Source organism: Poecilia reticulata, chromosome 5, assembly GCF_904066995.2.
Source record: "Poecilia reticulata chromosome 5, P_reticulata-male-v2, whole genome shotgun sequence".
NCBI lineage: Eukaryota > Metazoa > Chordata > Actinopteri > Cyprinodontiformes > Poeciliidae > Poecilia > Poecilia reticulata.
Genome location: NC_088834.1, coordinates 30,635,485 through 30,652,643, shown reverse-complemented (window position 1 = coordinate 30,652,643; position 17,159 = coordinate 30,635,485). Strand labels below are relative to the sequence as shown.

The window sequence follows — 17,159 nt, the reverse complement described above, 5'->3', positions numbered from 1 at the left end:
GATGAAATGATAAAAAAAAGTCTTTAGTTGGGGGTGGTCTGGTGGCTCAGGGGTGTATGAAAGCTTTAGTCCTCGATGCAGACGTCACAGGTTCGAGTCCCTAACTGATGACCTTTGCCCCTCTCTCATTATCCACTTTTCTGTCTAACGTCTCTTAAACAAAGGCTGCCTGAGCCAAAAAAGTAAAAGAAGTCTTTAGCTATGTTTCCATTCAAAATATGTGTCAAGTTTTGTGAATATTCTGTAATGTCGAAAAAACACAATTTCAAAACTGTGGTATTTCCATTATAGAAGACATGCAAGAAAAATCACACCTGAATAAGTTTGTTCATGCAATGAGGCATTCAGAAACACACTGCAGGATCATCCTCCAACTACTTCCTGTTGTCTTGCTCATGGTTTGCACCACTGGAAACATCTAGTTGTTGATAATGTGACACCTGCGATGGAAAAAAATTGTTTCCTTTGCAGTTTTGAAAAATAAACCAATTTTGATAGAGCAGAAACACCCACCTCATCCATGTGGCAAAACGTTTTATCAAAAGTTACACAGATTTGATCAGTGGAAAGAGCTTTTGCCGGTGAAGCACATCACATCACAATCCACCATTCTTGGCTTCCCGGTTGCAGTCATTTCTCCACAAAAAGCTGTTTGTATTAGTTGTGTTTTCTTTTAGCTTTCTTCGTGTTGTTATGAACAACCTGCTCCCATTGGTGTATTAACTTAACATAAACAGCTCCATCAGTCATTACCTCCATAAACGGGGAGTTGTTTTGTGACATCATGTCAACGTTCTTCTTCTGTCGCTTTAATGTTGTAAATCCTTCACACAGAAGTCTGATTACAGAATCTGATTGGTCAGGATTATGAACTTTTGATGTTTTAAACTTATGACTAAACAAGTTCTCTTTGTCAACGTGTTCCTTTAGTGTTGGAACAAACAAAATTAAGATTAATATCAGATTCTCAGTCTCCAATTTGCTATTAAAATACATTAAGCTTATTAGTAATTCAGAGCTCTGGATTCCAACTTCCCTGTCAAATCCAGCAGTGTGTCAATCTGGGTTATTCTGACCTGGAGTTTGAAGTTAGCAGCAAGTCCAAAGAAGACATATATGCACTTTAAAACACGTCCTATCATTGTAGTTTACTTCAGAGCAATTTTAGGAACCTCTAAATTGTTGTCATATTTCTGCTGTGTGCTAATTTTGGGTGGTACCTTATTCTATTTTGTGGGTTTGGACCAAACCCACAAAATAGAATGGATGTCCTTATGTCATGCAGTTTACTAAAAAACCCAAAATGTGGGGTCTAATCATTTATCATTAAAAAGTTTGACTGATTTTATTTTCCACTTTTGGGACAACTAGATAGAAGTAAATAACTTTCACCAAAAGCGTCTTGTGTAATTCTGTCATATTTCACAGGTTCAGATTTGGGAATTTGGGAATTCAAAAAGTTCAATAAAGTTGAATGAATTTGTGAAGTTATAACAAAGCCCATTACATTGATGTGTGTAGTTTTAGTAAGTAAACAGAGCTGTTTCTTTTTATTTATTTGCTAGTTTTCTTTGTTAATAAATTAAAGAACATCTCATTTAATTAGGTTAAATAAATCATCTTCTATAGTGAAACAAGCCCCTCAGGTTTGATGTAATGTTGGTGAGATGCTTCACCGCAGTTAGTTTTCAGGGACTGCTTCTCTGTTTCGCTCATCAGCCTTGTACTGTCATGTAATCACAACTTTAAATACAAATTAAGAGAGAGATACATAAAGAGAGAGACGACACTCTGCCTCTGAGCTTATACTGAACTATGAAGTCCCTGCGACAACACACACACAAATACACACACACAGGAAATAATGTGACCAGACAGTATTACAAACACAACACAAACAAAGTACATCAAGCACACCTTGAAGATTACAGCTCTCAACCTAATACAGTGTTGAGAAATCTGCAATGAGAATTTTATTTTATTATTTTTCATTACTAGATGAGAATAGGAAAAAATCGACACGGAAACAAAATTTCCTATCTTTACTTTTCTTTTTGACATTTCTCAGTATATAAAGCAAAAAACTTGGGCCTGTCGATATTAACGTGATAAGCTTAATAAGCTCAAGCTAAATAGCTGGTTTAGCTCTACACCTCTAAAAATTAGAACATGTAGTTTATGTAAGTTCAGCTATCTTGCCGCAATGGCGATATAGCTCTGTAATCAGAAAAGTGAGGTCTTAACTCTGGCTGATTCACGTTTTAACACCTTCTTCTTCAAACATTAAGAACTCAAAGGCGATAGAGTTTCTTTTTTTTTCTTGCTAGTAGATTTACTTCAGACGCACAAACACACAAGAGTCAAACACATAAGAAAAATATTTTCGGCTCACATTGCAGCCTTGTCAAAACTTACATGCCAGTAAATGACCTGGCCCTGCTAAGCTCAACAGCTTTAAAATGGGAATCACTTCATCCTAATGCCTAGTGAATAAAACCGTTAAATCTGTGAATTCAACCAATAGAAACTGAATATAAGCATAACGTCCACAACAGCGCCTTGGAAAAACCTTTTCATGGTCACTATGTTACAACTTTATGAAAAGTTTGTGGTTTTTAAAACTCAAAGTTGTGTATAACAGTGGAATCAAATGCAAGTGACATATTGTCACCTAACTGTTTCAGAAATAAAAAGGTGAATATGTAAATTTAAATGTGGCAGACGACAACTACTACTACTTGTACTCATCAGCCCTAGTATGAGAGATGGTGGTGGCAGCATCATACTGTGAGGATTATTTGGTACAGTGTGGGTAGAGAAACCGGTCAGTTTGAGAGGCAGCAAAAGACTTGAGACTGCAGTCAAATGCGAATACATGCCACACTTTTCCGATTTTTGCTCAAAAGATATTCTGTCTCACAATTATGTTCAGATTTATGTATTTTATTTCAGTCTGTTTTTGTTAACGTAACAAAATGTGAAGCGTTTTCTTCTATTGTTAGTCGGCGCACATTATTTTAATGTAAGTCAAATATTGTGAATAAGTTCCTTCAGATCAGCCAGTGTGAGTCAGCCCGATGAAATATTGAGGGTATCAGTGTTTTGGTAACAAGTCCAGCATGCTGAGAATACTTGTTGGGTAATTCCTTCATTCTTGTTCACTGCCACTGAGCAGTGTGGCTTCCAGCTGCCATCGCAAACCGCTGCTGCCAAAACGAAATCAGTTCCCCGGCTAAAGACGCGGTTAGCTGAACAATGGAACATGATGGGATCAGATAGGAGAGTCTGATCGCTGCGTGTCTGAACGGCTCGGTGGGGCTCAGGGCTCCGTTACCTTTCACCATATGGAGAGGCTTTCATTAGCAGCAGTGTTAGCAATTAGAAGAAGACGTGACACCGTGTGTGCGCATGTGCATGCGTGTGTGTGAGCTGTGTTTCCAATCTGCCCTGTGTGAACATTGCATCCTGTCTTACAGAACTGGTTGGACCCCTCCAAAGATATCAAGAAGCAGATGCGCAGTGAGTGTCTTTTCGGAGAACATTAGTTTACTAAAAAAACTTTTTTTTTTTACCAAATTAATGCAACTTCAGTAAAATGAACTGGAAGTTTCTGCACTGTGAAGAAACACATTTTCTGCTTGTCTGTTTTTATTGTATTTTGTTCTAGTTACAGATTTCCTCTATTTTTGCTCCTTTGTTGCATTTGAAGCTCAAACCAAAGTTATTCTCACAACTGGCAGATTAAGTTAGCACTACATAATGTTCAAATGAACAAAGCATTTAAGAAAATGAATATAATACCAGCTGTTAAACACTGTGGTCATGTCATGGCCCAGGATGCTTTTGACATTAGGTTAAACAGATGCCATGAATACCTCCCATATGGTTGAAATTAAACATTTTTTGTAAGAAAAATGGTTTAAAAATACTGATAGTCAGGAATCACAAATGTGCCAGCATCTTCTATGGCAACAAGAGTTACTTTTTTCAAACCAACCCAGTTGCTGGGTTGGTTTGGATAGTTATTTTCCCTTAATAATCCATCATTCGTTTTGTATTTACCATAGTTTTTATTTTTGGACATTAAGATTAATTTGATAATAATACATATGTAAGTGTGACAGAAAATCAAGAACAAGAAACCCATAATGGGGAAATACATTTTCCCGTTTGTGTGAAGTCGTAGTTCTCACTGCAGCGTCTCCTCCAACAGACTCTCCATGGCAGTTTGCCTTTGCAGTGAAGTTCTACCCCCCAGATCCTTCCCAGCTCACAGAGGACATTACCAGGTACCAAACACACACATCCGCATGCTTCCATTCCACTGAGGACTCCATATTTACTTCCATTGATTTTAGTTATTGCATTTATGCCTCTAGCCATTACTAGTCTATTCTCAACTCTACCTTTAACTAACATTTAATTCACATAATATCTCTTGAATTGACTAGCAAAGCACATTCCAATTGAAAAAGAAAAGCTATCTACAATGAGCTACTTTAGTTAGTGGTAGTGGTTATAATAGTCCTCTCTATGTAGTATGTACACGCACACACGCACACACACGCACACACACGCACACACACACACACACACACACACACACACACACACACACACACACACACACACACACACACACACACACACACACACACACACCATTTCACCCTTCCCCAGGGGTGAAAGTAGTTTTAAATTCTTGGGGGTACTATGAAAAAAAAAAATAAATACAAATATATGCATATATATATATTTATTTATTTTATTATATATATGGGCTACACAGTGGCGCAGTTGGTAGAGCTGTTGCCTTGCAGCAAGAAGGCAAGGCTCTGGGTTCGATTCCCGGCCCAGGGTCTTTCTGCATGGAGTTTGCATGTTCTCCCTGTGCATGTATGGGTTTTCTCCAGGTACTCTGGTTTCCTCCCACAGTCCAAAACATGACTGTCAGGTTAATTGGCCTCTCCAAATTGTCCCTAGGTGTGAGTGTGTGTGCATGGTTGTGTGTCCTGTCTGTCTCTGTGTTGTCCTGCAACAGACTGGCGACCTGTCCAGGGTGACCCCGCCTCTCACCCAGAACGTTAGCTGCAGATAGGCACCAACAACCCTCCCAACCCCACTTAGGGACAAGGGTGTAAAGAAAATGGATGGATGGATATATATATAAAAGCTGAGTAGCTTTTATATATTGGTACAACATAAAGCTGTATTTCCCTCAACCCACTGGCTGCAATGTTGACACCTTGAGATGCCATGAGACCTAAATTCTGAACATCATGGCATGGAGTGCATCCCAGTTTTCCATGTCTGGCATATAACCATTCATTTTAGCTTTTAAACTGGTTCTATTGATCCTGTGTCCAGACAGAGGGATAATCAGTAGCCCAGCATCATGACCTGTTTGTTCTGAAGATCCTGCAGCTTCCACTTCTCTTCCTAACATGGCGCCTCCTCACCCTGAATCTCATACTGATAGGAGGAACCACAGAGCTCTGTTAAGTTAAAAGCACATCTTCTGAAGTTGGGATATTTTTCCTCCAACAGGTTCCAGAGGAATCACCTCAAACCAGATGTTGGACTGGATTTTATTTCAATGTCATTTGTGAATGTTAGAACCTCATTTTCAACAGTGGAGCTATAAAGGTTGAAAAAGGTTATTATTTTGGAGAAAATCTTATCAACATAAATATTTCCACTAAAAAAGAGCCAAAAAAAATTGTTTGATAAAGGACAAGCCTCTCAGACTCTGAGCCCGACAGCACCAAACTATTTTTTATATTAGACAATTCATTTAATTTCGCACAATTATTGTGATAGAAGCCATTTGTTTAAATACTTAATGAAACATATTTACCATGTTTGATGTTTGTTGTAAATGACATATACTCACAAAGAACGAGGTAATTAGTCCAAGTTTGTCGTTTATTGAATGTTCAGAAATTACAGCGGCTGTGAGGCACCAAGGCAAAGGTAAAATAACCTGAACAGGTGATCAACTCTAAACCACTCGCACCTTTTTACTCTCCGTCTCTATCTCTGTGATTTAAGCACACCCGTTGCCATGGCAACCTCCTGCGCTCCACAAGCCGACCAGAGATTATGTTAAAAACATAACATTTAATCCGTTACGATATTAGGTTTGCAGGCTTGATATTTATTTTTGGCATTATTAATAAACCTCATGAACACAGCGGTGGTTTATTAGTTAATTTTAAACTCCTGCTCTGCTAGTTATTTTGGCATGCAACCGAAACGCACAGAATTGCGCAACACCTTGTTGAAACAATAATTACTGATATTATTATTGTTGTTGGGTCATTAATTTGAACACGTTTTGTTGATTTTTTTGTTGTTGTTCTTTAATAAAGTTACGAACGTTTTAATAAGGAGTCAGAGGAGGACGTGCTGCTCTCAGCCTCCTGGCGACGTTCAGTTTGTCACCTAATGCCGAGATCGACTCAAAACCTTCCACGATCGTCGTGTTGCACCGCTGCTCTAGCAAAGCACGAACAGTTCAGAAACAATATGAAATTGGAAAAAAGCTATTTATTAACTGATTAAGTCGTGTTTTAGATTGTTATTGAAAAACTAATCAGTCACGGCTGATTAGTGGGTGAACTCACTGCTGCACAGTGAACCCATTGATGTTTTACAGCAGACAGCTGCTCCCCTCTCTTGCAGGTACTGCGTACCCCCGCTAAATCTTTTAGGGGTACGCAGTACCCTGCCGTACCCCCTTACTTTCACCCCTGGTAATGTAAAGTGTTACATTACCAGTTGTAACACTTGAGCTTATCAAAGAAGGAATTGCTCACACACATCATCTATGTTAATCATCTATGCTAGTTTGTCTGTGTGTGTGTCTTTACATAAAGGTACTGTAACAATTCTCTTGGCATATTTTCTCTGATTTCAAAGCTTTCAGAGCCCCCCCTTCCTTTTCCACGGATTATCCCTGGAATGCCTGTAACTGGCTGGGATTAGGCAGGCTGACTACCTGTTGCAGCCTGCCTGCTTCAGGCTGTTCTGACAGCCAAACTGAGGCCCCTCCCGCTCCTCTCCCCTTCACGTTTCTCATCTTGTCTCGCAGATACTACCTGTGTCTGCAGCTGAGGGATGACATCCTGTCAGGCCGGCTGCCATGCTCGTTCGTCACCCATGCCCTCCTTGGCTCCTACGCCATCCAGGCTGAGCTGGGTGACTACGACCTGGACGACCACGGCTCCGACTACGTTGGTGACTTCCGCTTTGCCCCCAACCAGACCCGGGAGCTGGAGGAGAGGGTGATGGACCTCCACCGAACCTACAAGTAATGACGGGACAGACTGACTGCCGCGTTGATGAGATTTTTTATCCGGGGCGATATGCTGATGGGGTTTTCTCTTGTTCTGAAACATTTAATCATCCACATGGCCTCTGATTGATGCCGTGGCATTACCATATTGTCCTCCTCGAGACAGTATGGTAATGCTTGCAGTTTATATGTAAGCACTTTCTTAGTCAGTAGACTGTTTTACTCTCTAATTTGGAAACTTAGAAGTGAATACATCAAGCATATTCAGTCAGATTATTCCACCCACAGACGGCATGATTCAGTGTTTCATTGCTTTATGAAATATGTTGATGCTGTTGCATATTTCTGTGCTTTCATTAAGGGGGATGACGCCCGCAGAGGCTGAAATGAACTTCTTGGAGAATGCGAAGAAGCTGTCCATGTATGGGGTGGACCTCCATCATGCTAAAGTTTGCCGCTCTCTGAATTTTTTTGAATTTAAGAAATAAACAACGGCTATTTGGCTCTTGAATAATTTCTTGTGTCGTTTGTCCACAGGATTCGGAAGGGATCGAAATAATGCTGGGGGTCTGTGCCAACGGTCTGCTGATTTACCGAGACAGACTGAGGATCAACCGCTTCGCCTGGCCGAAGATTCTCAAGATTTCTTACAAAAGGAGCAACTTCTACATTAAAATAAGACCAGGGGAGGTAAAGGCTGCTTAGCTCCTGATCACATGCCAGGCCATTATCAGACAAACACAATTTCGAAATTGCGATGTTTTCATTAAATAAGAAATGAAACTAAAATCACACTTGAATTTTTATTTTTTTTTCAAACGATAAGTCATTAAAAATCATGGCAGTGACAGATGTAAACAGTTACATGAGTTGCACTTCAATTCAGTCATGGTGCTAGAGCTCATCATCTTTCAGCCAATCAGAGGAGACGTTGGTGATTTATTCAGGCATTGGCGCAACAAGCCCTGCCTACTAGGGAGGGGCTAGATACGCATTTTCCGTTTTGGGGGAAATTATAGTCACTGATTTTATAGAATGACTGAACACTGTCCTCTTCTTTACTTTTCTTTACTTTTTCTTTACTGGTACTTTTCTACCAGTAGTAACGTCCAGCTGTTGATCATGCGACTCGGATGATGTGATCATACGATCCATTGCAGTGTTTGAATAAGTGCAATGGAAAGTGTTTCAATTGCACTTTTAAATAAAAGAAAAAATAATAATTTTAATTGCTGTTTCCTTTGAGAAATTTATTTTTGGGGGAATTCTAAGTTGAGCAATTTTATGGTTAATGAAAAGGCATCTATTAAAAATATAAATGCATCTTTATACAGTTATAGTCGTGATATACTGTATACTGTTCAGACAATGGACATGAATATTGTTGTAATTTTGTGCTATTAATGATGCATTTTAACAGTTTCTAGAGACAGAATGATGATAAAACACATGTTTCAAATCAACGCTCAGTTGATTGAAACTTGTGTGGAAAACTTATTTTCCACAAACTACTGGAAAATAATCCCTGACGCACAAACTTTGAACTATCAGATCATTCTGATCCATTGTACTCAATCAGCAGACTATGTCTCAGACTCAAGGAAGCAAAAGTGAAAAACTCAGATAAAATCCTACAAGGACAATTTAACTTTATTTCAGGTAATTCAGAATGTGGCTGCTGCTAGAAAATCTTGATGTCGTGTATATACCCCCATTCAATAAATTAGAATATTAATGAATAGTCCATTTATGTCAGGAACTTCTTGAAACACATTTTATAGATGAATTACTCACATAGGGGTGTTTTCCAGCCCATATTCTTCATAATTATGATTATAGCTAGCAAAAACATGACATTTAAAATTAGAATATTACATCAGACAAATAACAAAATTATTTTATAATACAGAGATGATGACTTAATTAAAAGTATGGTTAACCTTCAAATAACCATTTGAAGGTTATTTTCAAATGGTAGGTTTTATCTGGAAAATTAGTCTAATCAGAATGCACATTTTAATTTATTGAATATGACTGTACTGGCAAATATTGCGCTGATGACATCAGTTGCAATAGATGCCTGTTTTCTACTTTTCTTGCCTTTCATTTGTGTCTAGCATGAGCTTTTCTTGCTGCAAGACTCCTACTGGCTAAATATTGCATTAACATGAAAAATACAACTTCCAGCTACAGCACTGGAAAAAACCACTTAAAATGATAAGTTTATCTGATTTTACTTTTCATAGGTATATGTTTGAGTAAAATGAACATTGCTCTTTTATTCTATGAACTACTGAAATTATTTCCATATGGAATGTTTCCGAAATTCCATACAAAAACTGAGAAATGGTCAAAATAACAAAAAAGATGCAAGGCTTTCAGACCTTAAATAATGCAAATAAAACAACAATACTAATGTTTTAACTCAAGAAGAGTTCAGAAATCAACATTTGGTGGAATAACCAGGACGTTCACTGCAGTGGGCTCTTCATTGTTTCCTTAGCTAAACCATTACTCTCCAAAGAGTCCTCTGTGATGTGAATATTGTGCACAATGACGTTACTATGACAATATATTTGCGAACTATTGTGCATCCCTAAATCGGATTCGCCGTGATCCATTGCAGATCTGACTTTTCAGAGAAATTGTGCAGAATATTTTTTTGTTTCAATTCAAAAGCTGTCATATTAGAGTAAGTCTGCAGACTTCCCAGAGACATGTACCATAAACATGTCCTGTATGTTTGGAAGCCGTAGCAGATATGAATGTCAAGCCAAACAGCGGGGCTGCACAGTGAGCCTGTGATGAAGCCAAATAAAGAAGCCGTTCAGCTGCAGCTGCAGCCGCAGCTACAAACTGTAAATATAGACTATGGAATACATTTTTATCCAGGATATTCAGAACTTTTTTTTCACCCTTTCTTTGCAGGTGCTAATACAATTTCTGAATTTTCTCTCATGTTGATCCAACCCTGACCTCTCCTTTATATTTCTGTGTTTCTGGCCCATCCAGTATGAACAGTTTGAAAGCACCATTGGGTTTAAGCTTCCGAATCACAGAGCCGCCAAGAGACTGTGGAAGGTCTGCATCGAGCACCACACCTTCTTCCGGTGAGAAAAACATTTAGGTTCAGTTCTCATCAGCATTTCTGCACCAACAGTTCCTGGCGAAAGTATTCACACTCCTGAATACTTTCACATTTTGTTACGTTAAAACCTCAAACTTGTAAGAAGATTCCAATAAATAACTTTTGCCATTTATAGGTGTTGGTCCTTTTTGATAGAGGATAAATTGACTCATAAGTTATTGTGATAATATTGTTGTTTTGAGACCAATTTCAAGGATTATGATGGTAATGACATAATAATGCAAGAACATTTTCTCAAAGATCAATAAAATTCATTCAAATTCTAATGAAAGTCTAACACTGAAACTGGAAGACATTTTAAATACCCAAAATAAACAAACAATACTACAAAGACAAAAAATATAATTAATTATGAAGATTCTGTAAATAAAATTGTCCTTCAAAATAAGTTCTAGTTCAACCCAAAAAAATCATCCAGTTTTTGGTAGAAAGAGAAAAACAATGACGGTTATTAAGTGTGCTTTAATTTCTCTTACAATTACTTGATTTATTGCTTATTGTGTCAGGTGCAACCATGACAGGGTCAATTCCTATTTATTTTGGGACGAAGTTCCCAGAATTCCTTTTGATTTGTTAGCAGAACTCATTACTGAAGTAAAATATTGTTGCTGTCAATAGTGAACTTTTATGAATTTAGCTGTTTATGTTGTAGTTCAGACAATGAAAATACAGTTAGCCTTGATATTCTCTTTCTTTCTCTGTTTCTTTCTTTTTCTTTGTTGGTTTCTTTCTTTCTTTCTTTACAAATGTTCTGTTCTAAAGCTCTCTCTCTTAATTTTTTTGTCATGTAGAAACGTGTGGTGCTTTTTGTTTCCACAGCCTGGTTTCTCCAGAGCCTCCTCCTAAAGGCTTCTTGGTGATGGGCTCCAAGTTTCGGTACAGTGGAAGGACGCAGGCTCAGACCAGACAGGCCAGCGCCCTCATTGACCGGCCGGCGCCTCACTTTGAGCGCTCCGCCAGCAGGAGGTACCTGCTGTCCAGGAGCTTGGATGGAGGTGAGTAACTTTGCCTAATGAAGCATCAAAAGAGAGATACAGCGCAGGATTATTCATAGCTTTTGCCGCAAACTACGAGGTGGTTCATCTGGTATTTATGTTAAACAAACACAAAGTAGTACAAAACTGAAGAGGGGGGGAAGTAATACAGGAAAATTATTTTTTACAGTGATATGTTTTTTTATTCAGCCACTTTTACTTTGATACAGTTATATAAAAAAGACATAATAAATAGTTCTTATCATCACTTTTACTGTTATCTCAACAGTACTACAAAATATGGAGATAAAACGCGAAGGAGCTCAGATAGCTAATAGCTGCAGCTAGCTGGCTTCTCCTGTTTGAAACCTCGGCCTTTCTGATCCAAGCAGAGTTCTCCCGGCCTGTGTCGTCCATGTGCGAGAACCACGACGGTCTGTCCCGCCGCAGCGCCAGCGAGCAGCGGCGCCTCCGCAGCCCCTCGGTGGACGAGCAGGAGCAGGAGGCGGACCTGGAGCCCAGTCTGGATCAGGACGAGGACGACAGGGACCCAGATCAGAGCCAGGACATGGAGCAGGACAAGGACCAGGACGGCAACACCACCCCGAGCAGAAAGAGGGAAATCAGGGTGAGGAAGCTTCAGCTAGCTTCAAGTCAACTCTGGCTTCTTGAAGTGCAGAGCTGGACAGGAACTGCTGAGGTGATGATGTAAAGACAAGCAGAATTAGAAGCTTCTCACTACAACTCAGGTGAGAAGCAGCTTTGCTAGGCTAATGCTAGCCTTTTCTAACTCTTCTCCTTTTACTCCTATTCACCCAGCTTTCATGCCTTGACTGCACCCCTTATTAATCTGGCTAACTTCACAGCACATAAAGCTGCAGTTTTTTTTTTTTTTTACATATTTCCTTAAACTGTCACCATGTTGTGACAGCATGTTATGAGACAGATAATCTGTGAAAAGGTAGATATCCTCCGTCTTCAGCCATTACTGCCTTCTTTAGAAATGCTCCGCTCCTGACCAAAAACAACCAATCAGAGCCAGGAGGAGGGGCTTAGTTTCACTTTATAAACATGCTACTAAATGTGCTAATGGCAGGGAAACAACTCAGTGTTACAGGAACTGTTTATCTGCCATCATCAGTGGCCATGCTAACTAGCCTTAGCATTCACTGGGAGCTGCACGCAAACAGGCATCATTGACAGTACTGAGGCCCGCCTCCACTTGGTTCTGATTGGTTATTTCTGTTTAGCACTGGTAGCACTGGAAGAAGGCAAAGGAGCCTTCTTTCTCCCTCTATATTTAAAAAAGTATTTAAAAAGAAATAAAAGTTACATACTGCAGTATTAACTCTTCCTGAGGCCGGAGCCTGGCCTTCTGCCTCTAACACTAGTTCTCTGTTCTTCAACCCTTGCTGGCAATAAGGAGGAGGCTGGCTCCCCAGCTGACAGTAAACAGGAGGTATTTGGTGTCTGTTTGTTGGTCTGCATGATGTTTTTAACTATCCATCAGTAAATCTGTCAGACTCTACCACAGCCCTTAAATGTTCATCTTCCACTTTGCGAGTAAGGCCTTCAAGAAAAGCATCAGTGAAAGAATTTAGCGTCTTTGCATAACGTCTATAATTTATAGCTGCATGAAAATGGAACGGCGAGTGTTATATTTCAATTTCAGTTCCAGTTTATTTCTACATGCACCTCGTCTCAAGGCGCTTTACACAAAAAGCAGTCAGTTCAGCCCAATCCTGCAGACCTATGTCTATTTATTCAACAATTTAGCACCAAACTGGATTTTGGATCAATAATATTGCTTATTTTGTCGATGTTTGGTTCTGGGTTAAAATGCAATTAATTACAATAAATGATCACAGACACTCTAATTAACATGAATAAAAAAATGTAATCTAGTCCCACCAGTTAGTCTTAATTCCTGGTACTGGTTATACTGGATTAAGATGGTTGGTATCAACCAGGTTCTGCTGATTGAACCCACTGATAAACTGATATTTAGACACCATCACTAGTTGAAAGAACAGAAAAGTTTCTATTTTAGGTTTTCATAGACTTATTCTCAACTAACCACCAAAAGTATTTAATACCCTACATGTTTCTATACGGGAGACAAAAACATAACATTGACTATTACACACAACAGAAAAATGGGAAAATAACAAAACAACAAAAATGAATTCCTAGACTATGGCAGTGTTAAAGGCAGAATAGTTGACCTGTGTCCAATGAGAGAAAGTTTATTTAAGGTAAAGTTGAACCAACTTGAACTTTTACAAAATTTCACTCCTATTAACCATTTCTGTTAAGATAACCAGGATACCCAGGGAAAACTAACCCATGTTCATGGAAAACATTCAGCCTCTAGAAAACCTTAGTCAACATTTCATATAAAACTGTCCTGACTTGTTCTTTTGTACAGCGCTTCATGTGTCCATCTGAGGTCTTTAGTTGTATCTTCATGCTTTCCGTTGTCTCAAATTCCAAAATGTATTTCCTCTCAAAGCACATTCTTACTTTAATGTTTAAGATGTCAGACCTATCTCCTCCCCATCTCCCTGATCCTCCATCTTGTTTCTTCACCTTGTCCTTTTACTGTATGATCTTGCACTCTTCATCTCTTGCACGCTTGTTCTCCTGCCCCAACTCAGCTCTCTCAGTTGGACCAGGAGACCACTCCTCGGCACAAAAAGGAGGTACAACTTCCATGGATTTGGCTCTAGCGATGTCTGCTTTTCATACTGCTTTTGCTTCTGCCTCTTTAACTTGCTGAGAATTTATTGCATCCACAGAAGGATGTATTATATTTTGCTCAAGTGTCTGTGAAGTATCAGCAGTTTGATTTATTCAACCTTAAAACAAGTGCTTAGATTTAACAGTTCTCAGTTCTACAAATGCACATTCCTAAGACAAACTTTGAATTGTCTTTATTCCTTTATTCCTTTTAGTAATAAAGCTAAACGGAATAAGTTCAAGGACACTTGACAATGTCTCAACTTCTCCTTGAATGACTAAAATAGTTATGGAGCTGCCAGAGAAATAAAACAAACTGGTTAAGGAGCATTTCACTCAGAACTGTGAAAAATGTCAATACTCAAGACAGTATTAAATTATGGCGCTACATGACTGCATCATTGACTTTGTCATCATTCCAAACACACAAACAAACCAAACAAAACCTTAATAGGAAGCAGAATTTTAATCAGCAAGCAAATTAATAGATGTTTCATATTCATTTTATCATTCGTGAACTTTGGAGCGAGAGCTTAATTAAAATGCTTGTTTGTATCTCTACAAGCAATTCAGCTGGAACCAAAATAGTTTTTTTTTGTTTTTTTTTTGGTTCAGTAGCATTAAAGGAGACAAAATAGAAGAAACACAAGCAATAATCTGCTCTCAGCCCGAGTTTAAGCCGATCTTTTGGTGCACATTCCAGCATACGCAGCATTGTCTCCCCGCCTTTTCCTGCTAATGTGAGTTCTATTGTTTAAAGCAAGGCATTGTGAATTACTGCTAACGCCTTACTCTGTCTTGTGGTGTCCTCCAGTTTCTTGATAAATCTCAGGACGTCTTGCTGAAGCACCAGGCCAGCATCAACGAGCTGAAGAGAGCCCTGAGGGAACCCAACAGCAAGCTGATGGCCAGAGAGAAGCGTCTCTCTGCGACGTCTCCGACGGGAACGCCAGAGAAGAAGGCTGTGAGTAAGGGTAGTGATCGGGTTGCTCTGTGGCTGCCAGTTCTAACACTTGACCCTCTGAGAAGGGCTGTTGATAGTTTTTATCTGGATGCTTCAATGTTCAATTCTAAATCACTTGCTTTCAATATGACCTGATTTTAACCCAGATAGTTATGAAAAGTAAAGAAAAGTTCTGCATAATTATAAAGTAGAAGGTAAAAGATGAATAGTTATTTTGATCTTTTTACAAATAAAGAAATCTGAGTATGCATTCATTTAAGGCTGAGTTAAGCAAATTACAAGAATAGAGTCATAATACTATAAGAATAAAGTTGTACTATTACAAGAAGTCATAATATCATGACTATACTTGTTTTATTTCAACTTTTTATTTCAACTTTCTTATGACTTTTTTCTTATGACTTTATTCTTAAATGAGTTTATTTTCATAATGTCACAACTTTACTCTCATAATATTGACTTTATTTTCATAATTTTGTTGTCTTAACTTTGTTTTTTATATTTAATTTGTTCTTGGTATGGCCATAATATTCCGTGGTAGTATTCAACTCCCCATGTCAATACTGCTTCTGTGACTACAATGATCTTTTAGTCTTGCTGCAGATTCTCAAATGGATTCAGCTCTGGGCTTTGTCTAGGCCCTTCTGAAACAAACATTTTCTAACCTAAACATTTTCTAAACTTTCTAGCTCTTTTCTAACCATTCCACTGCAGATCTGGCTGCGTGTTTATTGCCACTACCTCGCTTTAAGGTGAACCTCCTACTCAGTTCCGAGTCATTTAAACAGGTTTTCTTCAAGCGTTCCCCTCCAGCATGACGCTGCCACCACCATGTTTCACTGTAGGGATGGTGCTTTCCATCATTATGCATTTAGCCCAAAATGTAAAATGTTACATTTTACTTTTTGTTCTACCTGTTTTTCCATAAGTCATATGACTAGCCAACTTAGTCAAAGTTGGTAATTGGTTGTACTGGATTTTACTTTGGGGTGTCAGAGTAATGGAGGGGTTTAATACAAAAGTATTTCATAATTATCTGATGTTCTTTTTGTAAAAAATGAAAACCATCAAAAATGTTCTCGCCACTTTAACACTCTTTGTGTTTGTGTATCACATAAAATCACTTGCACTTCTCATGTTTGAGTTGCCCATTCATGTGACTTAAACAGTGTAGAAAAATGTCAAGGAGAATTAACAAGATTAGCAAAGCCTGGGTTTCCCTGCATGCACTTCAAATAGCTCTCTCTCCCTCTGCGGAGATGTTTACACCTACAGAAACAATCGGGCACATTTCACTTCCAGACGTATTTAATAGAGTGCATTTTGTGTTGCTCAAGAGTTCCAGGTGTAATCCCTTAAATATCTCGGAGATATTTGTGGATGGTACTTAATTTGTGGCCTTTGAAAAGAGATTCTCGGTCATGTCTTCCCCCCTTTGATTGCTAATTAGCGACAGTGTTCTTTCTGCCAAATTACAAAAATCGTTTAAGCTTTTATCCCATTCTGGAAACTGAGATTGGAAATCGGATGATGCTTGTGTTTCCCCGTACCTAAGCTGCCCCTCAGTCAATATCTCATTCGCTGTCTGTATCAATCAGATTAAGTTGGAGAAATGTCAAATGTTGTCTACGATAGAAAATGCAATCAGCAGTGCGCCTCATGCCAGAGAAGCGCCGGTGTTTTTGTGTTACTGTGAAGAGAATGCTTGGATCTGTTACACTTTTTAGACTCGGCTCTTTGATGTGGTTTCACAAAAATAATGTCTGATGAATTCATTCCTGTGCTTTTGGAAACTATCAGGTACATAACGTTTGTATGTTTGTTTCTGAAGGTGTTTGACACACCAACTGAGTTCCTTTAGTTAATGTATTCAATATCCATTCAACTATTATTAAATGTTTGTTGAATAGTCGTAAAAATATTGACCTAGCTAAATTATAAAAACGCAAATGCCTTTTAATATTCAAAGTAAATGTTACAACATAAAATATATGGTAACTGCATGAACCATCACAGCAGTGGTGGACAAGTACTAAT

At 38.6% G+C, this 17,159-nt stretch overlaps 1 protein-coding gene across 8 annotated transcripts in view; it reads left to right on the top strand.

Moving 5' to 3' along the window:
* Positions 1–17,159, top strand: part of LOC103465398 (band 4.1-like protein 1) — a 109,835-nt gene that overhangs the window by 64,943 nt on the left and 27,733 nt on the right. For 4 of the 8 annotated variants that reach the window (XM_008410165.3, XM_081607457.1, XM_081607456.1 and 1 more), the window contains 11 exons: positions 3,477–3,519; positions 4,214–4,289; positions 7,094–7,312; positions 7,659–7,746; positions 7,835–7,987; positions 10,310–10,407; positions 11,265–11,440; positions 11,809–12,047; positions 12,843–12,878; positions 14,077–14,121; positions 14,973–15,122. In XM_008410165.3, coding sequence (XP_008408387.2) covers positions 3,477–3,519; positions 4,214–4,289; positions 7,094–7,312; positions 7,659–7,746; positions 7,835–7,987; positions 10,310–10,407; positions 11,265–11,440; positions 11,809–12,047; positions 12,843–12,878; positions 14,077–14,121; positions 14,973–15,122 — 1,323 coding nt within the window. The remainder of the gene's footprint in view (positions 1–3,476; positions 3,520–4,213; positions 4,290–7,093; positions 7,313–7,658; positions 7,747–7,834; positions 7,988–10,309; positions 10,408–11,264; positions 11,441–11,808; positions 12,048–12,842; positions 12,879–14,076; positions 14,122–14,972; positions 15,123–17,159) is intronic. The other 4 variants (XM_081607454.1, XM_081607458.1, XM_017304873.2 and 1 more) reach the window with 3 other exon arrangements.